We start from the raw sequence: 21,443 nt of genomic DNA, 5'->3' as shown, positions 1-21,443 counted from the left end.
GTGCCGGAGGACGGGGAGAGACCCCGAGACCCCCGGGGCACGAAGTCCAGAGCGAGCGGGTAAGCGGAGAGGCGGTGGCGGGGGAGGGCCAGGGCCGCGGAGGGAGGAAGGGAGGGGGAAGGAGAGGGGGGAACTCGGGACTCGAGCAGGGAGGGAGTGGAAGTGGAGGAAAGGGCGGAGACTGGGGCGCGGGGAACCGCGGTCTTGGGGAGAAGGATGAGGAGGCGGATGGAGTGCTGGTCGGAGGCGGGCATTCCGGGGTCCCTTTCTCAGAGTTCCCTAAAGCCATGGTGCCGCGCCCCCTGCCACCAGGAGTAGGTAGTCTCCCTGAGGAGCCGCCGGCCCTCCCACTCCCCGGCTGGCTCCAGACCATCCCTCCCCTCCGGCCACCCCGCATAGTCCTTCAGTCCCGTCCGGGGCGCCCAGACTGGGGGTTGCCCGGGGCCTCCATCCCCAGTCTCCGGGTTGGGAGGCGAAGCCAGGAAAGGCGGGTGGCGGGTAAGGTCGGGACAAGGGGTCAGGCAGAAGAGGGAGCAGCTGGGTGGGGATGGGAAAGACGAGCCCGGAGAGTTGGACCTGACTCCCGGGGTCGGTTTGTCTAGGCGGGGAGTTCTGTGCTGGGTGTGAGAGACGGCACTGCCTGAAATCCAGGGTCTACTTTATCCCGCTTCGTTTCCCCCGCCAGTCCCACATGGAAGAGCTGTGGAATTTACGAGTTCACTTGGGGGGTGGTTAATGCCCAAGTGGGGGTCCGAGATGCTAATCCTTTGGGCAAGGGGAGAGATGCTAATCCTCTGGGCCGGTCGGGGCTGGTCCGAGGAATGTGCCCCTACCCGGATTATCGGCACCGATGCTCTGGACAGAAGCTGCTTTGTGTTCTGGGACAGCGGGGGAGGGGGTGCAGAAGAGTGTGGAGGAGCGCGTTGAGGGCACAGCCTGAGGTGGGAGTGGGCGCCTGCAGGTGCTCAGGGCGGACTCTTCCCACACCCTTCCCAGACTGGGTGCCCTCACGCTCACCCACACCGCCCGCCCTGGCTGAAGGCCTGCTGAGGGGGAGGGGAAGAGCGTAGTTAGCCGAATTGGAGTGCTTGCCAAGAATGTGTTGCCAGGCTCCCCATCCTGGGTGAGCCCCCCCCGACCTATATTGTTTGACCCTACACTGACTTGTCTTACTCCTGAGTCGGGCACCCCCAGTCCCCAGCAACACACTGGGAGCATCGGTACCATCACTTTTTGCCAATCTTGGGTGTCCCCTGTGCTGACCCACTAGGAATAGGCCCCCTATTTGCAGGGATTGGGCTCCCTCCTGCAGCTCCTTCTCTGCCCCCACCATACAGTGTCCTCCCCAGACTCCCTACAGTCACAGTCAGGAGGGTGGCAGCGCTGCCACTCAGATTTTCCTGGCTCCAGGCTCTGAAGGGGCGGGATCCAGACCGCCCCTCAGAGGCAGAACCTCAAGGTTGCGGTGCCCACCCCCTCCCAGCCCATCACATGCCCCTCCCCCATTATAAAGCTCTGCCCAGCCCATGCCCACCTTCTGTGCCTTCCTCCCTCCCACTGAGTGAGTGGAGTTGAGCTCCTGCCCTCCACCCAGCCAGCCTGCTTCCCTCCTGCCAGCCCCCACGGACCTGGGGGAGGCAAGACTCCTGCCGGCCTGCACTGGGGAGGGGGCGCCCCCTCCCTGCGGGGGCATCTTGGGCTCTCTCCAGAGTTCTTCCTCTCGTCTGCTTCCTGTCTCGGCAGTCCGGCCCCAGCTCCACGGGGTGTCTCACCCTCCCTGCCACACCCTCTCTGGTCTCAGGCCCACCTCTGGTGGGTGCCCTGACCCTGCGAGGCTCCCTTGTCTGCCTGAGCCTTCACTCCCCTCCTTCCCCGGCTTATTATCGCTTCCTGCCTCATCTCTGTTGCTTTCTCTCCGGGCCTGGGCCTTGACTTCTTTCTCCCTCATTTTTCTTGTGGCCTCTCCCACCTTCTCTCTCCTCCTCCCTCTACTCAGTCTCTCGGCCTTTTTTGGCCCCACTCGCCTCAGTCCTCTCCTGTCTCCTTGTTCTTCTCTTTTCTTCCTATAAATAACTCTCTGTGCTGTGGCTGCCGCTAAGGGCCACTCTGAGGCCCTTCATAGTCCAGGAGGATCCCCAGCAGCGGCAGCCTGCGCGTGGTGGCTCCTGCCCTCCCAGGGCTCTCGATGGTGATCCGGCCTCTCCCCCATCCAGGTTATGCCTCCGCCTTGTTGCCCTGAAAGCCGCAGCGACAGCGAAAAGGGCTAAGATTCGGCCATGAGCAGCGCCCCCCGGTGCCCCACCAAGGGCGCAGATTCTTTCCGCACGGTGAGTTTGTTCCCCAGGTCGCCAGCCCGACCTTCCCTCCCTGGCAGCCTTGTGTGCTCTGGCCGAGGGTCCTCACCAACCAGGGGTGTGAGCGTGTGCGAGTGTGCAGACCGGGAGGACGCTGCCATCCCTACCCTGACCTTGCATGATGGTCGTGCGGGGGGATGGGTAGTGGGGGTATCAAACGTCTTCCAGTCCTGGGAAGGGAGTTGAGGCTGTTACCTGAAGACCTAGGTAGCTTAGCCTCAGCGGTTGAGGAACTTTGAGAACCCTGGGTCTCTCACCCAGCAACCCGTCTCAGACCCAGCCGGCCTTAGAGGCCCCAGGTCAAGTCTGCACGCGGGCGAGGGTTCTGGGCGGAGCTCGCCTGCCATGACTGGCCACGCCCCCTGCCCACGTGCCACCCAGTCCCGCCCCTCCCTGCCCTCACGTGGCCACCGCTCCACATGGCCCCCTCTGGATTTTCCTAAGGAGTCTAATGATTAACCCCGTGCCACAATCAGCTCCGCTATTGGTCACTCTGGCCCAGAAGGGCACGTGACTGGGAAGGGGCGCAGGCTGGTCCCCTCCCCCTCCTTCTCAGGTTCACCCCTGCCGGCCATGGACTTCCTCCTGCGGCCTCAGGTGCGAGGGGTCTGCTACCCTCTCCCCCCATGGGGGCAAGCTCTCTGCGCCTCTCCCCGCCCCCTCGTCCCACGGGGCTGCTTCTGGTGGGAGTGGGGCTGGGCGATGCGGGAGCCAGGAGATGGTCAGGAGCCTTACGTACAGAGGGAAGAAGCCAGCCCCCTGGCCCGCTCACCTCTTATCCGGCGTTCTGCCAGGCCCAGCCGCTCCAGTCCCCACCTCGCCCCTAAGACCCGCCCTTCGCCCCAGCCCTCCTCCCCGCGCTCTTCCTTATTCTCGCTGCTGGCACCGCCATGGAGGGGGCTGTATACCCCCGCCCTTGGAGATCCCGATGCCCTTCAGGTCCAGAAGCTCTTGAGCAAATATTTGGCGGCGCCTGTAGCTAAGACCGTGGGTGGGTGGGGGGCTGGACCAAGGCTGCCTGGCCAGGCGGCTGCCACTTAGCTGTGCTGAGCTCTTGCAAGCGCCGCATTCCCTGCCGGCTGTGCCGGCCGCTGCTCCGCGCCCGCAGGATGACTCAGGTGGGGGCTGTGGGGGTGGGGTGAGGGGTGGGGCTAGGGAGCTGGCCCAGGGCTCGGGCTGGGGGCCTGGGGGCTAGGGGAGCTCTCCTGGGGGCTGAAGGGCATCCATTCCTGTCCCTGCGGGGCTAGTTTTTTTGACTCAGACGGGCTCTGGGGCGGTCAGCTTGGGCGCCTCCAAAAGTTACTTTTTGGGCTCAGTAGTTGTCCTCAGGCCAAGGGGAGTTTCTTCACTATCTGTCATGTGAACTTCCCCGTTCACACGCCCTCCCTCCAGGCTGCAGACGGGCTGGACACACGGGATTTCTTCCACCTGCCCTGAACTGACTGCACAGCCAAGGGGGCTGGGCTGGGATGAGGGTAGTTCAGAACCCAGGGGACAGCTGCTGGGGGAACTGGGTCTCTGCATCTGAGGAGGCAGACTGCTGGGGGGACACTGGGTCCCTGTGTTTGAAGGGATGTGTACTGGTAGGGGGACTGGCTTCCTGCATTTGATGGGGCAGACTGCTTGGGAGGACTGGGTCCCTAGATTTGTTTTCTTTTTTGTTTTTTTGAGACAGAGTCTCACTCTGTCACCCAGGCTGGAGTGCAGTGGCACGTTCTTGGCTCACTGCAACCTCCGCCTCCTGGGTTCAGGTGATTCTCCTGCCTCAGCCTCCTGAGTAGCTGGGATTAGAGGTGGCCGCCACCACCTGGCTAATTTTTGTGTTTTTAGTAGAGATGGGGTTTCACCATGTTGGTCAGGCTGGTCTTGAACTCCTGACCTCCAGCAGTCCACCCACCTCAGCCTCCCAAAGTGCTGGGATTACAGGCGTGAGCCACTGTGCCTGGCCTGGGTCCCTGTATGTAAGGGACAGCTGCTGGGGGGATATTGAGTCACCAGCATTAGAGGAGATAGCTGCTGAGGGGAGGGGTCCTGGGTCTCTGGCACTAGGAAGGGTGAGGTTTCGGGGTACAATTCCCAGTGAGTCCTGTGTGTTTTTTCTCTGTGCTTTCTTCCACACAGCCAGAGCCAGAGAGCTTGGGCCCTGGGACGCCTGGGTTCCCCGAGCAGGAGGAAGACGAACTTCACCGCACCCTGGGCGTGGAGCGGTTTGAGGAGATCCTACATGAGGCCGGGTCTCGCGGAGGGGAGGAGCCAGGCCGCAGCTATGGGGAGGAAGACTTTGAGTGTGAGGGGGCAGGCAGGGAAGGGGGAGGCAGGGATATCAGGTTTGACTCTTCAGTTAAGAAGGGGCTGGGGTCCTAGTGGGAGGAGCGAGGCGGGGGGCAGGATGGCAGGGGAGGGGACGCTGTGCCTGCCGCAGCCAAGTCCCCCTCCTCCCTGCAGACCACCGCCAGTCCTCCCACCACATCCATCACCCACTGTCCACCCACCTGCCTCCGGATGCACGCCGTCGCAAGACACCCCAGGGCCCAGGACGGAAGCCTCGAAGGCGCCCAGGAGCCTCCGCGACTGGAGAAACCCCCACCATTGAGGAAGGGGAGGAAGATGAGGATGAGGCTAGCGAGGCCGAGGGGGCCCGGGCAGTCACGCAGCCATCCCCTGCCTCCACACCCTCCTCGGTGCAGGTGTGCTGGGCGCGAGCTCCTAGGGGATGTCAGCAGGGCCCTGTCCTGGTCACTCCTGCCCACAGGGGTCCTTGTTACAGTTCTTTCTCCAAGAGGATGACAGTGCTGACCGGAAGGCAGAGAGGACCAGTCCATCTTCCCCTGCACCACTGCCCCACCAGGAGGCAACTCCTCAGGCCTCCAAAGGGGCCCAGGCTGGGTAAGTATACCCCAATCAACAGTGTCCCCAACAGACACTTCCCCTGCTAGAGATGATGCTGGAACAAAGCATGAGCCTTGGAATCACCAGGCCAGGGTTCAAATCTCAGCCCTGCCCTCACTGGCTGGGCAAGTAACTTAATTAAGCTCTCCAAGCCCCAGGTTCCTTATCGGAAACCAAGCATAATAGAACCTTTCTCACTGGGTGGCTGTAGGGATTAAGGGTGGTGTGAATTCTAAGTATGGTTTAGCCTGGCAAAGAACATGCGCTGCCTAAGCTGCCTCCCACCCCTGCCCGTCTCCCACCCCTCCCTGCTCCCACCCCTGCCTGTGGTGTAGCGGGAGCAGTAGCCAGTACTGGCTCAGGTACTGAACTGGTGACCTCCCAGCACTTGCTAGAGGCCCCAGGGTTCAAGAGGCAAAGAAGACCCCCCTCTCCTTGGAGCACTGCCAACACACGCTGGTTGGAAACCAAATGTTACCATGTGAGATGGCATCAGCATGTTGTCACTGCACCCAGTGGCTGGTTCAGGGAAAGTGTCAGTACCGGTGGATGATTGGCATTTAGGGGAAGGCTTCCTGGAGAAAATGACTTTGAACTAGGTCTCAAGGTCACTACAATCACAGACCAGTTGTTTTCTGGGTGCCAGGCAGCGTGAAGGGCTGCGGGAAGTGAAGGGCATGTTGTCCCCTCTGGGAGCGCATAACCTGCTGGGACCATGGCACAGATGTGGGCGGCAGGTTACAGTGGCCTTAGAGGTGCCAGGATGGCCGGGAGAAGGCTGGGGCTTCCGAGAAAGCCTGGCAGCAGGAAAGGGTCGAATTTGTGGGCTAGAGCACGTTGGGGCTAGGAAAGCCTGGTCATGAGAGGGGACGCGAGCTTTGAGCTCTGGGGGCTCTTGATGTTGAGAGAGAGGGGTAGGACCACGTGGCAGGGCCTTGGCCACCCAGTGTGGCAGAGAGAAGGGAGAGAGCAGAAGCTGGCGTCTGTGAAGGCTGAGGCTCACCCCTCCTCCCAGGGCAGGAAGCTGTCTGCCATCTCCAAGGCCGAGTGCCACGGACTTTATTCCTCTTGATTAAACATAGGCCCCTGTGAACCTCTGAGTCCCATGGCTAGGGGTGTGCCAGGGGGTGAGGGGGCAGGGGGATGAATGCTGACTGTCAGGAAGCAGCGTCCTGAGCTCCTTTTCTGCCCCAGGCCCTGCACTGGGACTTTTCCAAAATCTCACCCCTCATGGCACTGCCAGAGTCTGGCCTCAGTCCTGACTGCTGAGGAGCAGTTGATGTTCGCAGTGGACGTTCAGAGGGGCCTTGGGGTGATCGTTTGGGGCTGCACAGCTAGAAAAGGGTGAAGCTGGGGTTCGGATGCTGGCGGTCTGCATCCGGAATCCTCCCCATCCCCATACCTGTGCCTCCCGGGAGGGAGCTAGGAGGGCCCGGAGTCCGACGTGGTCCCTCCCTGGCTCCCCGTTGTGTGGGTGCTGAGCGTGGGGGAGGAGGCTGGCTTTCTCGGGCTCACGGCCATTCTGTCTGCCTAGAACCAAGGTGGAGGAGGCGGTGGTGGTGGCCAGTGGCACCGCAGGGGGTGACGACGGGGGTGCCTCGGGGCGCCCCCTGCCCAAAGCCCAGCCTGGGCACCGCAGCTACAACCTTCAGGAGAGGAGGCGCATCGGGAGCATGACCGGGGCTGAGCAGGCACTGCTGCCTCGGGTCCCCACGGATGAGAGTGAGGCCCAGACGCTGGCCACAGCCGACCTAGACCTCATGAAGAGTGAGTGCTGGGCCTGGGCCAAGCCTGGCACTGGTGGGCGAAGGAGTGAGAGAAAGGGGGAGCCCAACCTTGGTCCTCTGCCCCCCCAGGTCACCGATTTGAGGACGTTCCTGGGGTGCGGCGGCACTTGGTGCGGAAGAATGCCAAAGGTTCCACACAGAGTGGCCGAGAAGGGCGGGAGCCTGGCCCCACACCTCGGGCCCGACCCCGGGCCCCCCACAAGCCCCATGAGGTACCATGCTCTGCTTCATGGTCTTCCATTAACTTCCCATCCAGCTTCCCCCAACGACCCTGCCCCTACCTCTCAGACCAGCTATAATCTCAAGCCTCAGGATTGCAACCTTTGTTTTGTTGTTGTTGTTTGAGAAGGTCTCGCTCTTTTGCCCAGGCTGGAGTACAGTGGTGTGATCTCAACTCACTGCAACCTCTGCCTCCTGGGTTCAAGCGATTCTCCTGCCTCAGCCTCCAGAGTAGCTGGAATTACAGGCACCTGCTACACCCAGCTAATTTTTGTATTTTTAGTAGAGACGGGGTTTCACCATGTTGGCCAGGCTGGTCTCCAACTCCTAGCCTCAAGGAATCCGCCTGCCTTGGCCTCCCAGAGTGCTGGGATTACAAGCGTGAGCCACCACACCGGGCCCAGGGATGCCACCTTTCGTTGTGAAGTTTGTACACTGCACAAGAGTGCAGTATACACGTCTTAGAGCTTATTGACTTGGGCACTGTGATTATGCTTCCCATGGTGGATGTCGTTGATTTGAGTATTGTGGTTTTAATTCACATCTGAGCCATTGATTTCTGTATCATGACCATCTTAGAAAGAGATGCCATTTTCTGATTTGAACAAAGGGCACCCCTTGGGCTAAAGGTGGCTCTGTGTAGCACTACACTTCATTTTTCAAAACCCAGTTGCCTCTGTACTTGTTCAATCCTCTCAGCCACCTGTGAAGATGACAACAGGTGGTGTCAGCCATAAACTAGAGTGCTGTGACTTGGCCAAGGTCACTTGGTTACCTAGTGATGCCGCCCATCTTAAGGGCCCTGGTCCTGAACTCTGACGCACTGTGTTTTTGTCCTCATTTTATGAAGGCGTAATAGCATACAGTAAGCTGCATCTGTGTGAAGCATCCAGCTCAGTGCCCTGTTGCAGGCCCATACCTGCCTAACCATTTCCCACACTCCAGAAGTTCCTGCACGGCTCCACCCAATCAGTATTTTTCAGAGGCGACCACTCTTCCTTCATTTGCAATTAGTTTTGCCAGTTCTTGAATGCCTGTCAATGGAATGGCTGGTAGGCATTCCACTTGTTAAAAGGCCTACAAAACGCCATTGCTTTTATACACAGTGGCTATTTCTCAAGCCCTTACTCTGAGTCATGTAGCGTGCCATGTGCTTTTCCCTTTTGTCCTCCTGACAGTTCTTTGAGGTGTTCCCATTTGACAGATGAGGGAAACTGCATCTCATTGGTTAGTCAGTTGTCCAGGGTCTCAGCTGGCTGTGGGACTGGGGCGCTTGTGCACCACCCACTGTGCTCATGCTCTCCAGGGTCACTTGGCTCCCTCTGATACCACTCACCTCTGACCTCCACCCAGGGCTGCCTCCGGCACTGTACCCTGAAATGCCTTCTCTTCTCTCCCCGAGGTGTTTGTGGAGCTGAATGAGCTGCTGCTGGACAAAAACCAGGAGCCCCAGTGGCGGGAGACAGCTCGCTGGATCAAATTTGAAGAGGACGTGGAGGAGGAGACAGAGCGCTGGGGGAAGCCCCACGTGGCCTCCCTCTCCTTCCGCAGTCTCCTGGAGCTCCGCAGGACCCTTGCCCACGGTAACCCCGCTCCCCTCCGCCTCCCGTCTGGCCAATCCCCAGGAAACTCTCCCAAATGGCCCCAAATCTGTCTTGAGCCCCATGATGTGTGACAGCCCCAGAGCCCAGAGGGAGCGTGGTCCACACCCAGCTCGTATTTGCATTTTCAGCCAGCAGCTTCTTGATATTCTCAGATAACAACTGTGTTTGGTTGCGAAAATGTTCCAGAAGCCATTTTGATGTAAAGCTTTCTGAAATTCCTAGCATGCCTTGGTACCATCTTAGAGATTCTGTGGAATGTGATCTAATCTGTAGCTGTATAGACTTCACGAAATGACCACTCACCACAGATGCAGGACTTCCGAGTCCTGTGTTTTCTTGCTTGCTCCTTCACAATGGGTGACCACTCTCAGTTGTTGTTAAAAGGCCTGTTTCTAAGCAGCTGAGGTTCTGTGGTTTGAGGCAGCTTAGGAAAAAAATTAAATATATATATACATATTTTTTGAGACAGGATCTTGCTCTGTTGCCCAGGCTGGAGTACAGTGGTGTAGTCTTGGCTCACTGCAACCTCCACCTCCCAGGCTCAAGTGATCCTCCTGCCTCAGCCTCCCAAGTAGCTGGAACTACAGGCACACACTACCACGCCTACCTAATTGTTGTATTTTTAGTAGAGATGGGGTTTCACCATGTGGTCCAGACTGGTGTCAAACTCCTGAGCTCAAGCGATTTGCCTGCCTCAGCCTCCCAAAATGTTGGAAGTACAGGCATGAGCCACTGTGCCTGGCTTAAAATTAAATTAAAAAAAAAAAAAGTAAACAAAAAACAAAGCAGCTGAGGACCTAGAAACTTGCTTTTAGAATTGTTTCCCAACTAAGAGTCCATAGACCCCGAGTGAGGCTCAGGGGCTTTGGGTAAAGTGCCACTGTGGAAGGGCTTTCTCACTAGGCCTTGAGGTCTCCAGCCTGGCTGCTTAGGAGCTTTTGGTTCTGTTTTTTCTTTTTTTTTTTTTTTGAGACGGAGTCTTGCTCTGTCACCCAGGCTGGAGTCCAGTGGCGCTATCTCAGCTTACTGCAAGCTCTGTCTCCTGGGTTCACGCCATTCTCCTGCCTCAGCCTCCCAAGTAGCTGGGACTACAGGTGTCCGCCACCACGCCTGGCTAATTTTTTTGCATTTTTAGTAGAGATGGGGTTTCACCGTGTTAGCCAGGATGGTCTCGATCTCCTGACCTCGTGATCTGCCCGCCTCAGTCTCCCAAAGTGGGATTACAGGTGTGAGCCACCATACCCGGCCAGTTCTGTTTATTCTTTAGTCTTTGTTCCTGAAAGTTGGCCCTGCCAGATGAATGACCTGGTAACTTTCGAAGGGACTGTTACTTCTGTGTGCAATGGTGAGGGGAGGTCGAGAAACTGACAGGGAAGTCAAGAAGCTTGGGGCAGAGGGGGGTCTTCAGATGGCTCCAGGACAGCCACACGGATGAGGCCACAGACCCGCTGAGTTGTGTATCAGAGGGTAGAACTAGGCCCCAGAGTGACGCAGCACCTGGCTCACTTAGAGGAGAGTTTTCTAACAGCTAAGAGGGTTCAAACAGAATGGGCGGCCTGGACCGTCCCTGTGGAGGCCGGATGCTCCCTGGAAGGAGTGTCCGGCAGGTGTGGCCTAGATGGCCTCTCTGGCCACTGAGGTTCAGTGGTCTCTGTGGAGCTTTGTAACGTTCCTGGGGGTCTGGGGGAGGGGAGGAACCAGAGGGTTGATGTGACCTAGGCTCCCGAGGGAGCTAGAACCCGAGCCTGCGTCCTTCATGTGTAGGCTGGTGTTCCAGGCCCGGCACCCACCCACCTGGCTGCCCCACCTGTCCCCAGCTTCTGCTCCCATCCCATCTCCTGCCACTGTTTTGCGATCTGGGGCTGAGGGGCCCTCTGTGCCATCTTATGCCAGGGGCTGTGCTCTTGGATCTGGACCAGCAGACCCTGCCCGGAGTGGCCCATCAGGTGGTGGAGCAGATGGTCATCTCTGACCAGATCAAGGCCGAGGACAGGGCCAATGTGCTGCGGGCCCTGCTGCTGAAACACAGGTGAGGCCCTGTGGGCCAGTTGGGGACGACACTTCATCCAGCCCACCTGCCCCGGCCCTTGTCATTGACCCTCCTTTGCCTCACTGCCCTCTGCCCCACCAGCCACCCGAGTGATGAGAAGGACTTCTCCTTCCCCCGCAACATTTCGGCTGGCTCCCTGGGCTCCCTGCTGGGGCATCACCATGGTCAGGGGGCTGAGAGTGATCCCCACGTCACTGAGCCTCTCATTGGAGGTGTTCCTGAGACCCGGCTGGAGGTGGAGCGAGAGGTGAGGGGAGAACCGGCCCTGCCTGGGCTGGCGGCAGGACTGAGGAAGCCCAGGTGTGGACTCAGAGTGGGAGGGGCCTGGCTGGGCTGAGCTCTGTTCTGTGTCCCCCAGCGCGAGCTGCCGCCTCCAGCACCACCAGCTGGCATCACCCGCTCCAAGTCCAAGCACGAGCTGAAGCTGCTGGAGAAGATCCCTGAGAATGCTGAGGCCACGGTGGTCCTCGTGGGTATGTGGGGCACGTCACATGTGGGGGCCTTGGCAGCCAGGCCTTGAGGCAGGGTCCTGTAGTCTCCCTGGCTCTGCCTCGGTGCCACCCCTGGGCGAGGGACTGGAAGGCGGTCCTGCTGCTCTGCTCTTGCCCACGATGGTCCCATGCCCCTAGGCTGTGTGGAATTTCTCTCCCGCCCCACCATGGCCTTTGTGCGGCTCCGGGAGGCCGTGGAGTTGGACGCAGTGTTGGAAGTGCCGGTGCCCGTGCGTTTCCTCTTCCTGCTGCTGGGCCCGAGCAGTGCCAACATGGACTACCACGAGATCGGCCGCTCCATCTCCACCCTCATGTCAGACAAGGTCAGCTACCCTCCTCCTCTGGGCCCTGCTTCTTGCAGCCCACCCTGGGCCAGTCTTGATCCCCACGACTGCCCCCCACCCACCGGCCTTGCCCACCCCCAGCTCCAGGCCCTCAGCCCTCTTCTTTGAGCCCTCCCCAATCCCCATCCTGCTTTGGCAGCAATTCCACGAGGCAGCCTACCTGGCTGACGAGCGGGACGACCTGCTGACGGCCATCAACGCTTTCCTCGACTGCAGCGTGGTGCTGCCGCCCTCAGAAGTGCAGGGCGAGGAGCTGCTGCGCTCCGTGGCCCACTTCCAGCGCCAGATGCTCAAGAAGCGAGAGGAGCAGGGCCGGCTGCTGCCCACAGGGGCCGGGCTGGAGCCCAAATCTGCCCAAGATAAGGGTACGGCCAGGGCGGGCTGGGGTCGGGGCTGCCTCAAGGGGGTGAGGTGGGCAGGAGGGGCTGGGGCGCCCTGACGGAGGCCTGGGTTGCAGCGCTCCTGCAGATGGTAGAGGCGGCAGGGGCAGCTGAAGATGATCCCCTTCGGCGGACGGGGCGGCCCTTTGGTGGGCTGATCCGAGATGTGCGGCGCCGCTATCCCCACTACCTGAGTGACTTCCGAGATGCACTTGACCCTCAGTGCCTGGCTGCCGTCATCTTCATCTACTTTGCCGCCCTGTCTCCTGCCATCACCTTTGGGGGGCTGCTGGGTGAGGAGAGCCTTCAGGTAGAGGGTGGGGCGGACTGCCCAGGGCCTGGCCACCAGCTCCTGAGCTGCTTCCTGCACCCCTAGGAGAGAAGACGCAGGACCTGATAGGGGTGTCGGAGCTGATTATGTCCACAGCGCTCCAGGGTGTGGTCTTCTGCCTGCTGGGTGCCCAGCCCCTGTTGGTGATCGGCTTCTCGGGGCCCCTGCTGGTCTTTGAGGAGGCGTTCTTCTCGGTGAGGGCTCTTCCCGCCCATCTCCAGCCACCCCTCCTCTGCCCTAGACACCTCTCCACAGCATCCCCACCCAGAGCTCGGGACCTGACTGCCCCCACTTCCAGTTCTGTAGCAGCAACCACCTGGAGTACCTGGTGGGCCGCGTGTGGATCGGCTTCTGGCTGGTGCTCCTGGCCCTGCTCATGGTGGCCCTGGAGGGGAGCTTCCTGGTCCGCTTCGTCTCCCGCTTCACCCAGGAGATCTTCGCCTTCTTGATATCACTCATCTTCATCTATGAGACCTTCTACAAGCTAGTGAAGGTGGGCAGGCCCCTGCCGAGAGCTGGGCCAGGAGGGCCGAGGTCTCAGGGCTGGAGGGAGTCTCTTGGTCCCCTCCTCTGGATTCGAGGCCAGGCTGGAGCATTCCTGGGGCTTGTTGCCAACACACACACCAGGGCCTCAGAATAATTTTTTAATCAATTAATTAATTATTTTGAGACAGTCTTACTCTGTTGCCCAGGCTGGAGTGCAGTGGCGTGACCTTGACTCACTGCAACTTCTGCTTCCTGGATTCAAGCGATTTTCCTGCCTCAGCCTCCTGAGTAGCTGGGATTATAGGTGTGCACTGCTATACCCAGCTAATTTTTGTATTTTCAGTAGAGACGGGTTTCACCATATTGGCCAGGCTTGTCTTGAAGTCCTGACCTCAGGTGGTCCACCCACCTCAGCCTCCCAAAGTGCTAGGATCACAGGATTGAGCCACCACGCCCGGCCTTAATTTATTTTCAAACAGCAACTTGAACCAGACAGATGAATCTTTCAAAAACTCATACTTTTTCTTTTCTTTTCTTTTTTTTTTTTTTTTTGAGACAGAGTGTTGCTTTGTCACCCAGGCTGGAGTGCAGTTTTGGCGCGATCTCTGCTCACTGCAACCTCTGCCTCCTGGTTTAAAGTGGCTCTTCTGCCTCAGCCTGCCAAGTAGCTGGGATTACAGGCACACGCCACCATGCCCAGCTAAATTTTTGTATTTTTTTAGTAGAGATGGGGTTTTACCACGTTGGCCAGGCTGGTCTTGAACTCCTGGCCTCTAGTGATCTGCCCGCCTCGGCCTCCCAAAGTGCTGGGATTACAGGTGTGAGCCACTGTGCCCAGCCAAAAACTCATACTTTTATTTTTTAAAAACTTCTATATTTAATGGCACAGTGGCACCATTAGAGCTATTACTTCAAACTCCTGAGCTCAAGTGTTCCTTCTGCCTAAGCCTCCCTAATAGCTGGGACTACAGGTGGGCCCCATGCCTGGCTAATTTTTAAATTTTTGAAGAGGCCTGCCTAGATTGCCCAGGCTTGTCTGGAACTCCTAGCCTCAAGCGATCCTCCTGCCTTGGCCTCCCAAAGTGTTGGGGTTATAGGCATGAGTCAGCAGGCCCAGTCCATCTTTTTTATTTTATTTATTTGTTTGTTTGTTTTTTTGAGACAGAGTCTTGCTCTGTTGCCCAGGCTGGAATGCAGTGGCATGACCTTGCCTCACTGCAACTTTGGCCTCCCGGGTTTAAGCGATTCTCCTGCCTCTGCCTCAGCCTCTTGAGTAGCTGGAATTACAGGTGCCCACCACGCCCAGCTAATTTTTGTATTTTTAGCAGAGACAGGGAAGGCTGGTTTCGAACTCCTGACCTCAAGTGATCTGCCCACCTCGGCCTCCCAAAGTACTAGAATTACAAGCGTGAGCCACTGCAGCCAGCCTGTTTTATTTTAAAAAATATATTATTTTTAATTTGCTTTTAAAATTCACATTTTTAATAACAAAAGTACATGCTTTTGTTAAAATGTCAGACAATCCAGGAGTGTAGAAAGGGGAAAGACTCTAGAGGTGACAGTCAGTCTGGGCATCAGATGTGTGTGAGAGACCACTCTGTGGTCCTCTGTGCTCATGTCCTCCTCCTTTAGGCCCCCGGATCCTCTCTGAGCCTGGCTGGTGCCACTCACCAGCTGCCTTCCTGACTTAAACCAGCCGCTCGGTCTTTTCTGCCCCACACTGCCCTGTGCTCACAGCTGGTTCTCTGGGTCACTGTCTTAATTCAACAAGACAAGCTCCTTGAAAGCAGGCCAGCCTTTCCCCTGCCCCACCCCTTCCACCTGACACTCACTGAGCCTCAGGAATCTTTTCTGCAGTCCAGCTGATGAAGGCCTTGTGGCCTCCTCTCCCCAGATCTTCCAGGAGCACCCCCTGCATGGCTGCTCAGCCTCCAACAGCTCAGAGGTGGACGGCGGTGAGAACATGACATGGGCCGGGGCAAGACCCACGCTGGGGCCGGGCAACAGGAGCTTGGCTGGGCAGTCTGGGCAGGGGAAGCCCCAGGGCCAGCCCAACACGGCCCTGCTGTCGCTGGTGCTCATGGCCGGCACCTTCTTCATCGCCTTCTTCCTGCGCAAATTCAAGAACAGCCGGTTCTTTCCTGGCCGGGTGCGTGGGCTTAAAGGCCAAGAGGGGGTTAGGGGCAGGAAGGGGGGTGGCAGGAAGTCAATGGCTGTGGTGGCAGGCCTCTGAGCGGTGTGCCTGCCCACTCAGATCCGGCGGGTGATTGGGGACTTTGGGGTGCCCATCGCCATCCTCATCATGGTGCTTGTGGATTACAGTATTGAGGACACCTATACCCAGGTAAGGTGCTGCCCGCAGCAGGCAAGGGCTGCTGCCTCCACCGCCCTGGGTCTAGGTGTTCCCCTCCAGCCTCCAAACCCAGCCTGTCCTTAAGTTTAAGCCTGTCCTTAAGATGCCAACCCCTTTCCATGGCATGCCCTCCACATTACCTTAACCCTTGTCCCCACACTGTGTCTGCCCTGCAGAAGCTGAGCGTTCCCAGTGGATTCTCGGTGACTGCCCCAGAAAAGAGGGGCTGGGTCATCAACCCTCTGGGGGAGAAGAGCCCCTTCCCTGTGTGGATGATGGTTGCCAGCCTGCTGCCTGCCATCCTGGTCTTCATCCTCATTTTCATGGAGACACAGATCACCACGTGAGTGGTCCTGGCCGAAGGGATATGAGAGGCCAGAGCCCCAGGCCAGGCTGGGGAACTCAGCATGGAACCTCCAGCCACACTGGGCAATCCCAGGGACTTCAGGGAACCTTGGATGCCTAGATGGCCACAGTTTAATCTGTAGACAGCAGAAAAACCCCCTGATGTTTGCTGGGACAGGAACAGCACGTGGAGGGGCAGGCCAGCCTGGCAGTGCTAGCTGGGAGCTGTTGTGGAGGATAAGGGCTGGGGGCCGAGGTTTTGCTCTGTAATGGAATTTGAATCCTGACGGAATGGACAGGGACCACCAGGTTCCAAAGCCAGATGGAGGGACTGGCTGGGCATTCTGGAAAGACCCCGTGGTCTGTGGAGCTGAGTCCAGCCTGGGCCTTAGCAGCACCTCTCCCTCTCTCAGGCTCATCATCTCCAAGAAGGAGCGCATGCTGCAGAAGGGCTCCGGCTTCCACCTGGACCTGCTGCTCATTGTGGCCATGGGCGGCATCTGTGCCCTCTTTGGCCTGCCCTGGTTGGCTGCTGCCACTGTCCGCTCCGTCACTCACGCCAACGCGCTCACTGTCATGAGCAAGGCTGTGGCACCTGGGGACAAGCCCAAGATTCAGGAGGTCAAGGAACAGCGGGTGACAGGGCTGCTGGTTGCCCTGCTTGTGGGTACGTTGCCTCTTGCCCTTCCCTTCCCAGTGGATTCCCCAGGGCCAGTGGGGCCAGGGGACCCCGTGGCCAACTATTTATCCTGCACCTCCCATAGGCCTCTCCATAGTTATCGGGGATCTGCTCCGGCAGATCCCCCTGGCTGTGCTCTTTGGAATTTTCCTGTACATGGGAGTCACCTCCCTTAATGGGATCCAGTTCTATGAACGGCTGCATCTGCTGCTCATGCCACCCAAACACCACCCAGATGTCACTTACGTCAAGAAGGTAAGCCCCTCCCCAGCTTCCCACTGGAAGGGGTGTGCCTCTGGCCATCCTCGTCTACTTGGGTCATTCTCCAGCTGCCCCTCCCATCTGCCCACTTCAGCCAGCCCCCACCTCCTCTCTGTACCAACCCGGCTCTGTGGCACCTAGGAATGTTCTTCCATCCCCGACTCCGAAGAGGGGAGAGGCTCTTCCCAGCAGCAGGCTGGGGAGGAACCTGGGCTCACCTGTCTCCGCCCCCCAGGTCCGGACCCTCCGTATGCACCTGTTCACGGCCCTGCAGCTGCTCTGCCTGGCCCTGCTCTGGGCTGTCATGTCCACAGCTGCCTCCCTGGCCTTCCCCTTCATCCTCATCCTCACAGTGCCGCTCCGCATGGTGGTGCTCACCCGCATCTTCACCGAGCGAGAGATGAAATGTGTAAGCCCTCCCGCCTGCCTCCCCCAGTCCCTCTTGCCTCCCTGTGGATCTGGAAAGGTCCCCCACCCCCCACTTCCCTTCTTGACCACCCCTCACCCCACAGTTGGATGCTAACGAGGCAGAGCCGGTGTTTGATGAGCGGGAGGGTGTGGACGAGTACAATGAGATGCCCATGCCTGTGTAGCCGCCGCCGAGGGACAGCCGAGGGACGGATGGACGAGGGGACAGGCTGGTGGGATGGGGTCCCCCCTCCCATGCCCCTCCCTCCTTTTTATTTAAATGAATAATTTAATGTCCCCTCCTCCCCCACTGCCCCTGCAGTAAAGTGCTTTGGCCCCCACCTATCTCTGGCCTTTTGTCTTTGTATGGGGGGCATGAATGGGAAAGAGGTGGGAGACCCAGCTCTGCTCCCCATCCCAAAACTGAGATTCACAATGGGGAAGGAAAGGAACTTTAATGAGAAATCAAAACATAGGGAACCAAAGTGCAAATCATCCACCCCCCATGGGGGGGCCATCCTGAACCCCACATCATCCCCTCAGCCCCCTTCAGGCCCCCAGCGCAGGCCCAGGGCCTGGAGCTTCTGCCTCAGGTAGCTCTTGAGCTGGGGCAGGCCTCTCTGGGACTCCAGTTCCTCGAAGGGTAGCTGTGGGCAGAGGATAGGGCGGCAGGTTACCCGCAGGTCGGCAGTAAGGATGCGCCACGGGGAAGGCCAGGGCCACTCACCGGCAGGAGCTGGTAGCCCATCAGGCCCAAGTGCCGCTCCCTCAGGGCCCTCGAGCCCAGCAGCACCCTGCCGTCCCGGCAGAAATGCCAGCGTTCCCGCAACACCAGCACCACCCTGCAGGGGGAGGGACGTGACTCAGGGCATGGCGGGCAAGGTGGCCAGAGTTCCCCCACCCTGCCTCCGTTACCTCTGAGCAGGGTCTCGAGTAGTGGGGCTAGAGGCAGCCTGGCCCTGTAGGCAGGACCTTGGTGGGTATGGCAGGAAGGGGTCCTGGGTCCTCACGGGAAGCACAGCACCAGAGCCGCCGACACACAGCAGGAAGTCTGGAGGGGGAGCAGGGTCGGAGGCCTTAGCCAGAGCTCTGTCTCCATGGGCCTGCCACCTGCCCCTCGCTCACCTGTGCAGTAGCCTGGAGGCACAGTCAGGTCCTGGCGGTATTTCTCCTCCCCCAGCAGCTGGCGCAACCCCTCAGCTACTATGTCCTTGTGACTGAGGAGAAAGGACACCAGTAGCAGGAAGGGCCCGGCACCTCATCCTAGTCTGTCCCAGTCTAGTGCCACCACCCTGGGTAAAGCCCTCTGCTGCTTCAGGGCCCAGTTTTATGGTGGCCGAGAGCTCCTTAGCTTTGGCTTCATGGTCCCTCTGGCTTTTCCACTCTGCTGCTCCCAGGCTGGCCCCTCCCCTTACCCCAGGCTGCCCCATCCACCTGTACTTGCAGCGGGCACGGTCGGTGATGAGAGGCTGGGGAAAGATGGGCACTTGCTGCCTTCGGGGAAGGCGGGGACCCCGGTATCCTGGGAGCTCCAGCTCCACGGCTGTGTCCAGCAGGGAGAGGTAGCGACGCACAATCAGAGCATGAGGGGTGCCTGTGGGGAGGCGGGGACTGGGGCTCCGGGCTGCAGGCCACCCTGTTCCCCTGCCTCTCCAGCCCTCAGGGGCCCAGCCGGCCATCCTGGCTGCGTACCACTGATGTAGTTGATGAAGCCAGGGGAAAAAACAAAGTGCAGGGCTCTGAAGGGCAGGCACCGCAGTTGGCACAGTGACATCAAGATGTTGACTGTGGCCAGGGGTGCCACCCCTGCTTCCCGAGCCAGGATCCTCTCAAGGCAGGGCATAAACTGCTGTTCCAGGGGCAGGTAGTTCAGCCGCCCGAAGGGCAGAACCAACTTCTGTACCACCTGTGAAGGAAGAGCAGTTCATTACCCAGTGTGAAGTACTTCTGCAGTCCTTTTTTACAAGCTAAGCCTTAGACAGGCTTAGCCCTCAAGTTTGTAACACTGCTGTAAAGACAGGACAGTCCCTACAGCCTCACAGTTCAACAGCAAAGCAGTCACAAGCTGCACGTGACTAATCACCAGACAGGCAGAGGGGACATCACTGTGGGGTTTGGCCCTGAAGACTTCAAGGAGAGGGATGGGTGGAGCTAGGATGGTGCTAAGAGTGCTTTGGGAAACTGCAGAGTTCCAGGAATGCATGCTGGTGACAGGAGGTGGGCAAGTCACAGAGAGGGTGTAGGAAAAGATGCAGGTCCCAGGGGACACAGAGCGTGTCTGCTTCAGGAAAAGGATAGCTGAGCTGCACAGGGTGCTGGGCCTGACGAGATCCCTGAGAATGACTGAGAGATGCACTGGAGGGTGGGTGGCAAGCCCACCTTGCTGCTGAGCTGGGTTTCCTGAACCACCAGGAAGTGGGCAATGGCTTCCAGAAGCTGGGGCTCCCGTAACCGGTGCCGGGCCAGGTGCTGGGCCAGGAGCACCATCACATGGGGAGTCAGTTCCTCTGGCCTTGCCTCTGTGAAGAACAGCCTGTCACGCTGGGCCTCGGCTGGACCTCCAGCTGGCTCAATTCCACCTCAGCCCAGCCAACTGAGACCACCTTCCTCCTCCTGTCAACCCTCCCAACCCCGTCTGACTTTAACCCCCTCCAGCACCTGCCAGGCTGCTGATCAGATGCTGCCGTGGATACCGCAGAAAACGGGGACAGCTTAGAGCAGCTTCCAACCCTTGCCCACCTCGGAGAAGGGGCTGCAAAGGGGGAGGTGGCTTCGGAGGGAGGCGGAGCCTTCGCTCCTGTTCCAGGGCACACACCAGGGGACCATCAGACGGAAAGCCTGAGGGGGAGAGGTAAAAGGCAGCCTGGTAATGGAGCTGTGCTGCTGTTCCAATCATGGGGTTACTTGAATTCCCCACCTTTCTCCTGTTTCCTGAGCAAGGTGTGCTAGAGTTTAAGTGCAAACACTAAAGAAATGTAAAGTATCACGTGGCTATGAGGTATCAAAACGGTCTGTGGAGAGTACATACAAAGATGGCAAATAGGCTTTCATCTTGTACCAATTGTGACAAATTATGGTGGCTTCCTAGGACACTCTATTAGCAGGAATCTGAGGTGGCACCCTAGCGAGGCTGGAAGGAGTGCGTTTGTCTCATGATGTCTGCCGCATAGGACGGGAGCAGGAGCAACCATTCCTGGGCAAACGCCTGAGAGGCTGGGTCTCTGTCCGTTGTCCTCTACTGTTCTCCCTATTCTTCATTAACACCCAGCCCCCCAGGCGCCCACCTCAAGCCCCTCCTCACCAAGTAAGACTGCAAGGTGCAGACACACGTGGATGGTGTGAATGTCAAAGGAGGGGCAGTTTCGGATGATGAGCTGACTCAAGTCCTGCAGTGTGGCCTGCTCCACAGGAGGGGGCCGTGGCCGAGACCCCAAGAGCTGGCCCAGACGACGAAGCGCCACCGAGTAGTGGTGGGCGCGCACTTTGGTGGGGTTTTGGCCCAGCCAGCGCAGTAGCTCCCCAGGGCTCTTTGCCTGTTCCAGAAGCCGCTGCAGTCCTTGCACAGGACCTGCACTGGGGCCTCCTCCAAGAGGCCGGTCCGCCCATTTGCTGGGCCCCAAACAGCAGGGCTGTACCGGAGGGATCAGCAGCAGCCCAGACAGCCGAGCAGGGGAGGTCTGAGCAGAGAGCAGAACTCGAAGCATGGAGTTGGGTGATGGAGACCCTGAGGGGCAGCCCAAAAAAGGGGGTGAGGTTTTCTCCAAAGGGGAGAAAGACCTGCTACCTACTCCTTACCTCACTCCTCATTTAGGGGGCCTGTGGTCAGAGCAACCCCTTCTGACTGCTCTGGGCCTCTTCCCCACCCCGCCCCTCTGCCTCCTTCCACGCCTTTGAAACAGCAATCATAATCCTCAGTGCGCTCAGGGCACTACTTGCAAAGCAATTCCACATGCACCATCTCTGATGCTCCTTACACGCCCGTGAAGAGTAGGCAGGGCTGGCATTACCTCATTTCACCGGTGGAGAAACGCAGGCCCAGAGCAGCGAAGGGGTTAAGTTAAGCCTGAGGTCATTAACCGGGTTAGTGGTCGCGCCCAGTCTGGAGCCCAGGCGGCACCGGCGTGCACTCTCCCGACCACCTCCCTCTCCCGCAGGAGGCGGCGGCGGCACAGAGGGTGGAACGCGGGCTCCGCGGCTGGACGGCGCTGGGTTCCATGCTGGGCGCTCCCACTCACCAGCGGCGTGACCTTGGACAAGTGGCTTCGTCTAAGTCTCCTCACCCGTGAAATGAAAACGCAGCGCCCACCTCGCAGGGCGCGCGTGGAGCCCGAGTGCACCGCTTTGCGATGGCGTGGGGTCGGCGAAGTCGGGGGCCCCCACACCCACCCCTACCCAGGGACGCCAGGAGACCGTGGCCGCTGCCGCTAACACCAGCTCCCGCTGCCCTCCCACAGCCCTCCCC

The 21,443-nt window shown here is 59.1% G+C and overlaps 2 protein-coding genes across 5 annotated transcripts in view; one reads left to right on the top strand and one right to left on the bottom strand.

Annotated features, from left to right (window-relative positions):
* SLC4A2 (solute carrier family 4 (anion exchanger), member 2) overlaps positions 1–17,326 on the top strand; it is a 19,015-nt gene extending 1,689 nt beyond the window's left edge. The window contains exons 1-23 of one of the 4 annotated variants that reach the window (XM_011984342.1): positions 2–59; positions 2,214–2,327; positions 4,476–4,641; positions 4,800–5,041; positions 5,122–5,240; positions 6,778–7,010; positions 7,100–7,242; positions 8,652–8,832; positions 10,747–10,882; positions 10,985–11,150; positions 11,262–11,376; positions 11,533–11,717; positions 11,878–12,103; positions 12,196–12,411; positions 12,495–12,643; positions 12,748–12,942; positions 14,830–15,084; positions 15,190–15,279; positions 15,465–15,631; positions 16,047–16,300; positions 16,398–16,567; positions 16,809–16,982; positions 17,086–17,326. In XM_011984342.1, coding sequence (XP_011839732.1) covers positions 2,277–2,327; positions 4,476–4,641; positions 4,800–5,041; positions 5,122–5,240; positions 6,778–7,010; positions 7,100–7,242; positions 8,652–8,832; positions 10,747–10,882; positions 10,985–11,150; positions 11,262–11,376; positions 11,533–11,717; positions 11,878–12,103; positions 12,196–12,411; positions 12,495–12,643; positions 12,748–12,942; positions 14,830–15,084; positions 15,190–15,279; positions 15,465–15,631; positions 16,047–16,300; positions 16,398–16,567; positions 16,809–16,982; positions 17,086–17,166 — 3,714 coding nt within the window. In that variant the 5' untranslated portion in view covers positions 2–59; positions 2,214–2,276 and the 3' untranslated portion in view covers positions 17,167–17,326. Of the gene's footprint in view, position 1; positions 60–2,213; positions 2,328–2,840; positions 3,473–4,475; positions 4,642–4,799; positions 5,042–5,121; positions 5,241–6,777; positions 7,011–7,099; positions 7,243–8,651; positions 8,833–10,746; positions 10,883–10,984; positions 11,151–11,261; positions 11,377–11,532; positions 11,718–11,877; positions 12,104–12,195; positions 12,412–12,494; positions 12,644–12,747; positions 12,943–14,829; positions 15,085–15,189; positions 15,280–15,464; positions 15,632–16,046; positions 16,301–16,397; positions 16,568–16,808; positions 16,983–17,085 lie in introns of those variants that run through there. The other 3 variants (XM_011984343.1, XM_011984345.1, XM_011984346.1) reach the window with 3 other exon arrangements.
* A 92-nt stretch (positions 17,327–17,418) lies between these two features.
* Positions 17,419–21,443, bottom strand: FASTK (Fas-activated serine/threonine kinase). Its single transcript, XM_011984340.1, has 10 exons — positions 20,989–21,443; positions 20,283–20,705; positions 19,640–19,819; positions 19,361–19,500; positions 18,674–18,887; positions 18,416–18,575; positions 18,107–18,198; positions 17,897–18,032; positions 17,709–17,823; positions 17,419–17,628 (listed from the first exon to the last, which is right to left on the bottom strand). The coding sequence occupies exons 2-10, from the start codon at positions 20,683–20,685 to the stop codon at positions 17,521–17,523; spliced, it is 1,548 nt and encodes a 515-aa protein (XP_011839730.1). The 5' UTR covers positions 20,686–20,705; positions 20,989–21,443; the 3' UTR covers positions 17,419–17,520.

The sequence above is a fragment of the Mandrillus leucophaeus genome, unplaced genomic scaffold (genome assembly GCF_000951045.1).
Source record: "Mandrillus leucophaeus isolate KB7577 unplaced genomic scaffold, Mleu.le_1.0 Scaffold266, whole genome shotgun sequence".
NCBI classification, from domain to species: Eukaryota; Metazoa; Chordata; class Mammalia; order Primates; family Cercopithecidae; genus Mandrillus; species Mandrillus leucophaeus.
This window is presented reverse-complemented; position numbering and strand designations above follow the sequence as displayed.

What these genes read in the sequence shown, in the direction of transcription:
- FASTK (XM_011984340.1), bottom strand. Translation starts at nt 20,685, where the DNA reads ATGCTTCGAGTTCTGCTCTCTGCTCAGACCTCCCCTGCTCGGCTGTCT. An exon ending in GCACCTTGCAGTCTTACTTG is followed by an intron (nt 19,820 to 20,282) that starts GTGAGGAGGGGC and finishes TCTCCCCCTCAG; the next exon opens with GCTTTCCGTCTGATGGTCCC. An exon ending in TCTGATCAGCAGCCTGGCAG is followed by an intron (nt 19,501 to 19,639) that starts GTGCTGGAGGGG and finishes TGTTCTTCACAG; the next exon opens with AGGCAAGGCCAGAGGAACTG.